The 12128-nt window shown below is 42.5% G+C and overlaps 1 protein-coding gene across 1 annotated transcript in view; it reads right to left on the bottom strand.

The window, feature by feature from the left end:
- Positions 1–12128, bottom strand: part of oprl1 (opiate receptor-like 1) — a 150464-nt gene that overhangs the window by 56681 nt on the left and 81655 nt on the right. The window contains 1 exon segment of the mRNA XM_075475397.1: positions 812–899. Within this exon segment, the coding sequence (XP_075331512.1) occupies positions 812–899 (88 nt within the window).

Below are 12128 nucleotides of genomic sequence, written 5' to 3'. Positions count from 1 at the left end.
ATAAAATAAAATAAGCCTTCTACTCATAGACAATACATACCCAGTTATGATGCAATGCATTAAAAGAGAGGTGGGGTTCTAAGGAAACCAACAGCAGTGTTTAAATCTGTCACATGACTTTCTGGAGGCCATTTTGAACCCCTTTTCTGCAGACTCTTGATTATGTTTACTTGGTCTATTTTAAGACAAAAAAACACCCAAAACATTTTTTTACCAACTGGGATCATAATGCGTACCATAGAGGGTTAATGGCAGCAAAATGCCTCAAAAAAGATGGCGAGAGGTGAACAAAAGGCTGACAAAGTAAGTGGTAGTAAAAAGAAACAACCAGAATGAATGAATGTTGCACACAAATAAGGATAGACACAGGTTTAACAATCTGTAGTCCAGATTTTTTATGTTTTTTTTTCTATTGTTAATGTTCCTCAACATGAAATTCTGAAGACTTTCAATTAAATTCAGTTTAACAATGTAGCACCGGTTCACAACATTTGTCTCACGTCTCACTCATCTCTTGTCACAGAAAAAACAAAAACAAACAATCAAATAAAATCGAGTTAAGAAACGTATCCATCTTTGAATATTCAACAGTCTACATTACACAATATCATCAAAAGATTTAGAGACTCCAGAGACATCTCTGCACAAGGCCAAAAATGAATATTGAAGACCAGTGGTCTTCAGGACCTCAGGTGGCGTGGCTTGAAGAACAGACACGATTTACAATCATCTGAAATCATTCCATGCACTCAGGAACACTTGCAGAAAGCAATCTACTTTGCATTTGTGGAGATAATAAATCAGATAATACCTGGAAAGGTAGAGTAGCCAGAAACAAAGAGTCAGCCAGGGCCAGATTGAAGATGTATATGTTGGTAGCTGTTTTCATCTTTGTGTATCTGAAGAGAGAGGAAGCACAGAAACACACACATTCAGTCACAAGAAAAGCAGAGACTGGCTGCTGAGTTCATTCATTCTTCAGTCTACATGACAACCAGACAGTATGAACACTTAGAATGCACAGAGTCTTTGTGCCACTGAAACTCAGGTTAATGTGATCCAGTTGATTATCCCAAACAGTTCAGCTGCAGAGGTGAAGACACTGTGGGATTTACTTCAAATCTGCCATCAAAATACTTTAAGACCAACTTGAAAACCACTATATTTATCAAGAAAGTCTGAAGTGGTGGAGGTAATTTACATTTTATAATCTTCAAAGTGAGAGCAAGGCTGTTTTTATTCATCCATGCTATATATGAACTTTGTTTTCTCTAATACTGCACAACCTCCACAGTGAGATGATATAATCAGAAGCAACATGGTGAGGTCCAGCTTCATCAGAAAATTGGTAAAAAGTCATGTGAATCCTACTGTTGAATGGAAATTTCTGCTTAATCAAAGGCTGTGTTCGAAACCGCCTACTTCTCCTACTACTCCCACTACTCATACTAACTTTAACTTTTTTAAGTTCCCGGATGCATACTAGATTTGCCGAAATGTTGAGTATGCATCATGAGGTTACTACTCATACTCAAACTACCCAAGATGCAACGTAACGTGAAGTCGCCGATTGTCATTTCCTGCCAAAACGGCAGTTTCAAGCTAGCTACAACGAGGGTAGGTTCACTTCCTGTTTTCAAAACAAAAGCACCAATTGTATCGTAATGGCTTTCCCTATGATAAAAGGCAACGGGTATTTTATTTTGTGACAACAACAGGAAGTGCGTTACTCAATGCGGCTAGCTTTAGTAGCGGGTTGGGGATCTAAACGACTACTTTCTCGCCTGAAAATGTTTCAAATGTTGCTAGAGTTATATATTTACAGAGTTTATAGCTTAAGCGAAATCAGCTTCAGGCCGGCTGATTTAGGCTCGGGCAGGAGCGAAATGCATTGTGGGTAAACCCTCTGCATACTGTCTGATCGATGAGTATGCAGTATGCAAGTATGTAGTATGTAGTATGCGGTTTCGAACACAGCCTAACTCAGGATCCCAGGGGGGCTGGAGCCTATCCCAGCTGTCATTGGGCGGGAGGCGGGTACATCCTGGACAGGTCGCCAGTCCATCATGGGACCACACAGAGACAAATGAGACACACACGCTCACTCCTAGGGACAATTTGAAGTCAACAATGAACCTAACATGCATGTTTTTGGGCGGTGGGAGGAAGCTGGAGTACCCGGAGAGAACCCATGCACACAAGGGGAGAACATGCAAACTCCACACAGAAAGAACCAGCCGGGAGCTGAACCTGGAACCTTCTTACTGTGAGGCGACGGTGCTAACCACCACACCACCGTGCAGCCCCAGATTTCCCTTTGAACACATTTCTCACAGATTTCCCTTCCAGTATGACCTCCTCCTCCTCCATTTCTGAATAACGTTCCCACTATATTGCTTAAATTAGTATTCCCCACTGTCAGCCCTATTATTGAAAAATAAATGTTAGAATTCTCTGGCCTTGGGCTCTTAACCACAAAGTCTTAAACAGACTGTTGTTTATCTGTTGCTAAGGGAACCGTAGACCCCTTTTTTGTACAGCGCAATCTCCAAACTTTGTATTTAGGGATCTTGAGAACGTCATTTCTCCACGGTTGATATTTATGAATATTTTTACCCCAAACAGCTTGCAATCCAATTTTAGAGGACTTCACAGAGACAGAACTTTTTAAGGTAACAAATGACTTACTGCTGAGTACAGATGGAGAAGAATGTTTTATTTGAGTTCATTTAGATTTGAGTGTTGCCATTGAGAATGTTGACAGCTTTGTTAAGAGTTCAGGGTGGAAATTCGGGACTCAGCTGTTAGTTTATTCAGATCACACCTCTCCAAGAGAACTTTTTCCATCACTCTGCAGAACTTTATCTCCTCAATTGCTCCACTGACTTGTGTTGTACTCCAGGGCTCTCACCTTCATTACTGTATTCCCCCAAACTCAGATATAAGGGTTTCCTTTGCTGTCCAGCTGACAGACAGACTCATCACCAGGGCTTAAAAGAACAAACACATCTCCCCTATATCTGCCTACAGATTTACTCACTGGTGTGTTCCCAGCTGACCTTTGGGATCTACAGATTCTGCTTCAACAAAGCAGTTCTTATAACGTTTAAAAAAAGAATTAAAGATCACCTGTTTATTGTAGGGGCCTGAAACTTTGAGAACAGATTCCATTCGTCGTGATAAACATCTGCCCTTGTTTTAAGATAATCCCTATTAACCTTTTGGACCAACAGTGTAATATGAATTTTAAAATATTTTAATATTCTGCACATAAATGCAAATGATTTTTTATTCAGTCTTATATTAATTGAGGTTAATCAAAATGTTTCACTGCTGGCTAAACACTATGCCAATCTTATTTTAATAAAAAGTATAATCATCCAGATTTTTTTTCGGACATTATGTCCATCCACAGCACTATTTTTACTTTAGGCTAAATATTTTTTAATTTATGAATTATTCATCAGGGGCCCACATTACAAATCAACAGTACACCAGAGACAATCCTTGTCAAAAATTAATGTTGTCACAATTTTTGGATCAGCCCTGTAATTAATATGAATTAAAAAAGATATTTTGAAATAATACACATAAAGGCAATCATTTTTTATTTTGTAAAATATTAAGTTCAGGCTCATCAAACATTTTTCCATTACACTATCCCAGTCATATGAGATTTTTTTTCACAATTTGTTTATGCAACAATATGATTATTACTTTTTTACCCCCGAGAACATCTACCAGATACACACACACTTTCTCATCCTTGGCACATTGTGAGGGCAGGCTGACATGACGTCCACTGTGAAGACATTTATTGTGAGTTTTTCTTACAAAGGCAAAACTTTCACATCACCTACCTTGAATCACCCCATACTTCTGGTCTCCTACATGGATGACTATGCTTGCACGCTCGTGGGCTTTTTCACTTGATCTCTTTAATGTCTTCTTTACCTTTTTCATCATCCTTAGATTCACCTTTAACATTTATATATTTTCCATTCCATTCTTGTTCCCCAAGTTTTTCTGTCCGATCCCTCTCGGAAACACGTCAAACAGTCGTTACTCCTCCTTCATTTTCTCCTCATTCCTTCTTCTTTCTCTGCCCACTTTTCCAGAACCTTAAGTTCCCCTGAAAGCATTTCATTCCTTTTCAGTCTATCAGTCCTCTCGCCCTCTCTTCAGCTCTCTCCTGTAAAAAAAACCCTTTCCTAGCTTTTGTCCATCTCATTATACTTTTATTTTCTTTCTCATCTAAAATTCGGTTTATTTCTCCTCGATTGCATCCTTCTTTCACTCTCTTTTCCTTCTTTTGCTCTCCTCCCTTATTCTCTTCTTCCAACATTCTCTTTGCACAATGAAGGCTTACAGGCAGACCAATAGTCTTCATAGAGAATATTTCATGGCTTTTCAGCTCCCCTCCCCCTTTTACATCAGGGATTAACTCTACTCCTCCGAACTGTCTTTACCTCTCTTTCTCTCCCCGGCTCCTCCTGTCTTCTCTGTCTGTCTCTATTGAAATACATTTTCAATGTTCAGCCTGTATTCTCTATATAATCTATTTTTTTTTATACCTTCCAAGCTCTTTTTGTCAGTCAATAAAAGTGTGATTACATTTCATTCATCAGTTCAAGGCCAATGACAGCAGTGCCAATAGCGAGCAGAGTGAAAAAGGAAAAGAAAGCAAATCTAAAGAAGTAAAGATTCAGTGGTTGACACCAAACAAAGTTGCAGTTAGTAACAAACAGGACAATTCTGAGCAGCAGCGGATGCAGAAGGCAGACGGAAGTTCTATTGCCATTATTCTTGGGCTGATACGAGAGAATCTTGTGTACAAAATACACATAAAGCAAGAAAAAATGTGCTGAGATAAAAGGGAAGTAAAATGAATCATCCATGCACAAGATAATCAAGTAGTTTCCACTGGTAATTCATTTGGTTAACATCTGGAGTCTTACTGCTACATTCTACATTTTTTTCTCTCCCAATATAAATGTTTGTGACTTATTACCAAAAAAGGTAAAACTATCATGGCTTTGTGGGTCGTAGCGACACAAGCAAACATTCATCATTATTTAATTAGTTGAGCAGAAACCTGTTGCTTGGGAACTGGACAAAACCTCACATGTTTTTTTCTCATCAACACATTTTAATCTTTGAGTATCAGGAAGGAAACCTGATAACTGAGCAAATACACACGATAATAGGATTATTCACATAAGAATCACCGAATGATTGTTTGACAAAGTTGACTGTCAGTGAATCTTCCCTGGCTTCTGTACTGGTTATAGTTTGACATTGCTGGAAAAGTAGCAGGATAGGTGTCGGTTGCTGCTAAAGTTAGCCTTTACTGTCAGCATCTGCTCTTTAATTAATGTGGAGCATCAAGAAATACTGCAGGGAATACAGCTCTTTTCGGCATTTTGGGCATGACTTAATACACACAAATACCCAGGCATAGATCAGGCGCCATTATCCCGAGCTAGGATAGGACGGCGTGGAGTCCTGTCCAGTCTACCATGACTCACATCCTGACCCCAAAAATCCCATTTGAATCATGTAATATCTTTATCACAGCCTTACCTGACAACACAGTCAGAACTATGGAACTGCTTTAATATGAACAACAGGCAGAACCACATTTAGTGAAATAAAAAGATAATGAAAACACAAACTGAGGAAAACCTTGGATCTACAGACTTGGACAACATGTTGTCTGGTTCTCAATTGATCAAGTAATCATGTCACTATGGATGGAATTAAAAGAAAACATATCAGAAAAGTACTGTATTTGGAAATGCACATTATTGTAGAATTGAAAAAAGGAAAAGTCCAACTAATTCTGAGGATATATGGCAGCTTTGATTTGTTGATTTCTAAATGAAATGTTTGTCAGTCCTGACAGGACACACCTGCTTAAACAGTGTACACTGCGATGCGGATTACTTACACTCCTACAACAAAGCTAAAACATGCTGCTCTCCAACATCCAGTCCTGTTTGTATTTACTGCCTATCTAGACTCAAGGAATCTGCAAAATAAGCATGAAATATCAAACCCTCCATTAACAGGCTTTACCTCTTTACTTACTAGTAAACAATAATTCCTATGCTCTCTTTGTGTCATTCTCTTTTAAATTAGTTTTCTTTAGTGTCCTCATACATTAAGGCTTGTGTCTTCCTCAGAACAAAATCATATTGGCAATATTACTGAAATATTTGCAGCCTAACACCATGTAGTTTTGGGTGAGATGAGGGTGTGATCACGGTAACATCAACCTTGCCGCATGCCGGCCCACCACCCCAAGCCTCCTTCTCTTTTTGTTTTGACTCAGTGAACTTTGGCACTGGATGTGAATATCAATAAGAACATGTCTGTCAGTCTGATGAATACTGGGCTTTGGCTCTGTAAACAGCTCTGCTTGCTTTGTACCACTCCAAAATAAATCCAAAACAAAGTACCATTACACAGTTCTGTCAGAACCACTCTCGTCAAAACGAGACGAGAAACAGAGATGAATTTCAGAAGCTTATTCTGAATGCATACAATTTGTGTTTGGCGGTATGGCTCTGTTCGGAGGAAGTTCCCGACTTTTCCATGAGCTCCATGGAAGCCAGACAGGGAACAGCAGCATCCTCAGGTGGAGTGCCTTCCATTTGCTGTAAAGGCAACAAACCCCCCAACAGACCATACCGGAACGCAGCCAGCCAATTGATAAGTTGGAACCAGGGTATCCTACCCCCCCAACGATTTATTAGCTACCAACGTGTGTCACCATTATGATTAGTAGTAGTAGTATTACAAAATAATTATTAAACCGCGACAATGCTTGACGTTAAAAGGTGGAACTGCCGTAGGCCCACATTAACACGGACTGAAAAGTGATGCGAGAATTTATTTGGGGCAGGCATTGAACTCAACCACTTAGGTACACCATAAAAATATATTCGGTCTCCACAGCAGCGACAGCGCTTTGCGGCAGGGCAAAGCAGATCAAGATCCAAGCAAAGCAGCAAGATCCAAGCAGAGCAGAGCATGATCCAAGCAAGCAGAGCAAGATCCAAGCAGAGCAGAGCACATCCAAGCAGAGCAACATCCAAGCAAAGCAGAGCAAGATCCGATCCAAGAACAGCAAAACGAGATCCAAGCAAAGCAGAGCAACATCCAAGCCGAGCAAAACATCCAAGCAAAGCAAAGCAACATCCAAGCAAGCAGCGCCTTAACACACTTCACCTGACCACCTAGGAAGTTAAAGTCACCGTGAGCTTGCATATTTGCTATCCACACAATTAAAAGCCATAAGCATAACACAAATGACCTCTGTCATTGCTGTTCGTGCCATCAATTCCGGGAGCGGTTTTAATGATTTGACTTCATCCCAAATTTATTTCCGATCTTAATCAGCATCTTTCATGCAAAGTTAAGCCCTACCAGTGGCTCTTGTTTTATTTAAACAGAGGCACAGCTGCCCAATAAAACAATTTTTTTTTTTTTTTTTTTTTTACTCCAGTAGGCAGCTATTCTAAGTGGAAAAATCTTTCAATGACCCATTGAAAACTACCTTCCCAACAGCACAAACTCCAGCTAGCTGAAACATCAGCTTATAGCAGGTTTAAGTAAAAATAAAACTGAAAATCTAGCTGTGCAAGATGACGCGTAGCATGGCAACTTGGCATCAACAGGGCATCACAATGGCTTGAGTAAGCAGAGAAACAGGATGCCATTTATTTTCAAACTTCCAAGAAGAACAGCAGCCTCCAAAATGACACAAAATGAGAAGAGGCAAGTGCTTCCTAACACGAGCACATCACATGCATAAGTCGTATACAAATAGCCAGAAAGCAACACTCAGTATTTGCAAGCAAGAAACTAAAGGGAAGAAAGAAAAGCCTCCAGTGTTTCCTACAACATATGTTTTCTCAGAGGTTCATCCTGCACCAGCACTTAACTGGACAGTTTGCTCTTTTATCAGTTCACAGCTGAAATCAGCTTTTACTGGCTGCTTCTCAACAGAAGGAAAAAGGACAACGCTCCTCCTGAAGGGATTAGTTGTGACATCAACCGTGGGGACGATGGTTGAAATGTTTTGATGTCATGCAAATTAGCATGCCATTTGCTGTGCAAGAGCCAATCACAAACAGGCTGGTGTTACACGAAGTGGCCGGATGCTTGTCCACAAGCATCACAACATATGCTGTAGAACTGCTACAGATGTCAGATCCTTTAAATCATCGAGTGCATCACTGATCTCAAGTGCCATCTTGTGTTTATGCTCAAGCCGTTAAACACAAAAACTGTTGGACGCATTGTGCTTGAAATTGTCCCCTAAATGGCCCCAAAGAAACGTGAGGATGGGAGGAATTGTTTGGACGGGAAGCACAAGCCAGTTGGCCAGTACGTATGATTCTCTTAGTATGCGAGCATTGCAGCTCACACAGCAGTGCTCAGGAGAGCAGTATGTATCCTTATGATATGGTGTTATTTGTAGCTTAGAGGAACTGGCTTAATAGAGCATAAGACTAACTCTCTTATTGTCAGTTATAGAGCGTTAAATAAAGGATTCCCGTTAGAGGCAATAGCTGTGTATTACTGGACAAGTCTCTTTAAATCGCTCTATATGAGCATCTGAAGAGACCTCCACTGTTTAAAATTTATAATTCCCAGAGCTCATTTACCAGTTGAATAAATATACAAAGGTAGTTCAGTCAGCCAAGTACACTTAGGCTCCATAGTTTAACGATAGCCTAGCTAATCAGCCTCTTACTGTTGCTTTTGTTAAGCAAAAATGCAGCTAAGTAGTGAAGTTTCACTGTAGGTCTCTGGAGGTTGTTACACGACGAACTGCATTCTATATCAAACAGGGTAGCATCGTGACGTTCTCTCTTCAGGATCAAACCGTTCAGGGCCTATCAACGATGAGCCGAATTAATACAAGCAGAACATACATGAGCAATAATATCTCAGTGGATCTACATGATGAGATCAATTCGACCACAGCCACAGTTGGGCTTCATTCACAAAATGCTTTGTATTCATCCATTGAGCATGGGAGTCAGTTCATGACACCGTGGTCATTTTAGCAGCAGAACAGCTCTGACTTGCATTCTCCATGCACAGAATTGATTCTCCCTCCACTGAGTTCACAGTGAAACCCTGAACGTATCAATGAATCTCTGATTTTATTATAAAAAGCACTCACTTCACTATACCTGGCAGCTTTGCATTCAATACGGTGGGAAAAAATAAAAATAAAACAGACTTGTTTGCTGGTGGATAAACGAGCAATGCTGTAGCTAGCAACTGAGAGGAGGAACTAGTCCAAACAATGTTTCCGACATTGACCGAGGAAAGGCAGTAGTTGTTAATCCTCTGACTCACATCACCTCCCACTGTATCCACAGTCACAAGCACTCACACCCCGACACGACAGGTGGCGCCGCACCCATCAGACTGTAATGCAGACAATGCCAATCAACAGCGTGTAGCGCCAGAGGCGCGCGCTCCACCTTAGAGCATCACCGCGAGGATCCACGGACCAATAGTCACGCAAAATCATGTGAATCGGTGTAAAATAAGCCGCGTGTCTAACCGCGGCAAGCCCTGCCACGTACAGCGCGCCCGGTGTCGCGTCTTGGCTCGGCTGATGTCCTCCACGCGTCCATCTCAGCCGAATCTCCGACTCCGCCGGCAGCGGGGATCCATACCGGACGACAGGGTAAGCAGCACAATAATAATACTAGCATCGGCGCATATGCTAATCGGAGCTACGTCTTGTAAGCAGAAGCAAAACTTTTTTGCCCCTACGCGGGGAGCTGCTGTGGAAGGCTGCAAGCAGAAAGCAAAAAAAAAAGCAGTGACAGCAACCCAAGTTTAAATGAAGTGCCCCAAATGCCAGCCTCCAATTGCGAGCAGGAGCTGATTACCCATTGAGCGCAGCTGGCCATAAGGGTTGGGTCGGCGTCAGCCAATAGGCAAGGGCGCGTTGACTACGTGGTCTGCCAGAACTAACGCGATGCTCCATTTTTCAAACAGTTACTTGGATTTGGGTTCAGCTAGTTGGTACGAGTATCGAAAAGCTCGAGGACAAACATTGGTTTGTTAACAGTAGGGACTTCCGGCGCTGTCGCACTCCTTACTTTTTTCACTTTTTCCTAGTTTTCTCTTCTTTTAAGTAATAAGTCAAGACATTTGCAAGTAGAGTGATGTGGCTTTGTGTGTTTTTCTTGTTTTTCTCACGTTTGAAGTACTTTTATCATGCCGGATCCCGGTCCTGGCTGAGGCAAGCCGGGACTTCATTGTCTACACAAGGGATCTGCTGATTGGACTCCGAAGCAGCGCCGTGGCCGGAGAGTTACACAAAAACCTTAAGGAACTAAAGGCTCTAGCATGGTTGCCACGTCTGCTAGCGCGAGCAGTGTTGATGACGTCACGATTTCGTGCCGGCTATATATAGTGGCGCAAGTCGATGCGCCAGTAGTTGCAATTTTCTCCGTCACAGAGGTGGCGCTGCTACGTTACCGCTACTCTACAACCATGAAAGTGGAGAAGAAAACAATGCCACTGTCAAGAGCAGGAATACTGTAATTAATGATACTGCTGCAGTATTCGGATCATTTTAATTTTTTAATTCAGTTAAAAGAGGTGAAGGTCTGAAGCCCCCGGCATCACCACTTGGAGTCTCTGCCCTCTTCTTTGCCTTCACATATCTGTCCCGTAGCTTCTTCCACACATTCTTACAGAACTCTCCCTCTTTCCCCAAAGTTCTGCCAAAGTCTGTGCACCAGTTTTGGGAGTTTACGTGGTCCCTGTGCTATTTCACTGCAGTTTCGTACAGGTGATGTACAAACGCACCTCCTGACTGAGCCTGGTCTCAAAATGGTCCATCCGGTCTGTCGTTGTTGGCGCAGCCAAGTTACAAAAATCGACTGGTGAACGACAACGCGCTGCGCCGCCTTTTCAAGGGAAGCGCCAGGCCTGATACGTCATTTTGACGTCACAGTCCTCCACCACTGTGTCAGACGCGTCAACTGTAACTCCAGCTTAAGGAGGAAATATCAGGGCTGCAGAGCCGGGAGGAGATGATGGCTAAGGAAGAAGAGATGCTGACCGTATCTTCCCTCTATCATGATGAGGAATGTCAGATCGCTGGTAAATAAAATGGAGGAGTCAACATCAGTGTACTTTGTGAGAGCTCAGTCATGTGTTTCACGGAGACACAGCTGCACCACAACATACCGGACTGGATCGTGAGTTTAGCCGGCTTTCAGTTGGTGCGGGGGGGGGGGGCAGGAGTTGCAGCAAGAGCAGCAAGAAGACGGGAGGGGGAGTCGCTGTGTACGTTAACAACAAGTGGTGCAACCCTGGAGACATTGCGGTGAAAGAGCGTGTGCAGCCCGGGTATTGAGCTGTGAGCAGTGAGCATCTGTCCATATTACTTACCCACAGAGTTTTCACAGGCCATTATTTTTGTTGTTTATATTCCTCCCACGGCAGACGCATCGCGGCCTGCTGACGTCATCAGTGCTGCGACCACGAGATTACAGACCCTGCCCCCCAGTGCCTCAATAGCCATCTCTGGGGATTTTAACCATGTCACCCTGAAAACAACTCTTCCTACTTTTAAACAGTTTGTAGACAATGAGCCCAGAGAACATAAAACACTAGATCTGCTGTATGCTGATGTTAAAGAACCATACAGCTCCATAGTTCTCTCTCACCTGGGCAGGTCAGATCACGACCGAGTCCACCTGAAGCCTCTTTATACACCTGCAGTTCAGCGGCAACCTGTGACCACCAGCACGGTACGAAGGTGGTCACAAGAGGCTGAGGAGACTCTGCAGGGGGGCTTCCAGGTGACTGACTGGGATGTTCTCAATGCACATGGGGAGCACATAGATGGACTTACAGACTGCATAATCGAGTATATCCACATAGACAACAAACTGGACTGGACTAAAAACACAGAAGCCGTTAGGGATGGGAACCGGTTGTTGAGAACCGGTTCCCGTGTGTTTCAATTCCTTGAAGTCGTTTGGCGATTTCGCAAACGATTCCCTTATCGATTCCAATGGGCGCGAATGACGTCACCTCGCAACGTTGCGTGGCGAGTCCAGTGCAGCCAGCAGCCA

The sequence above is a fragment of the Odontesthes bonariensis genome, chromosome 10 (assembly GCF_027942865.1).
Source record: "Odontesthes bonariensis isolate fOdoBon6 chromosome 10, fOdoBon6.hap1, whole genome shotgun sequence".
NCBI classification, from domain to species: Eukaryota; Metazoa; Chordata; class Actinopteri; order Atheriniformes; family Atherinopsidae; genus Odontesthes; species Odontesthes bonariensis.
The sequence above is the reverse complement of the archived record's forward strand: the minus strand, read 5'-3'. Positions and strand labels throughout refer to the sequence as shown.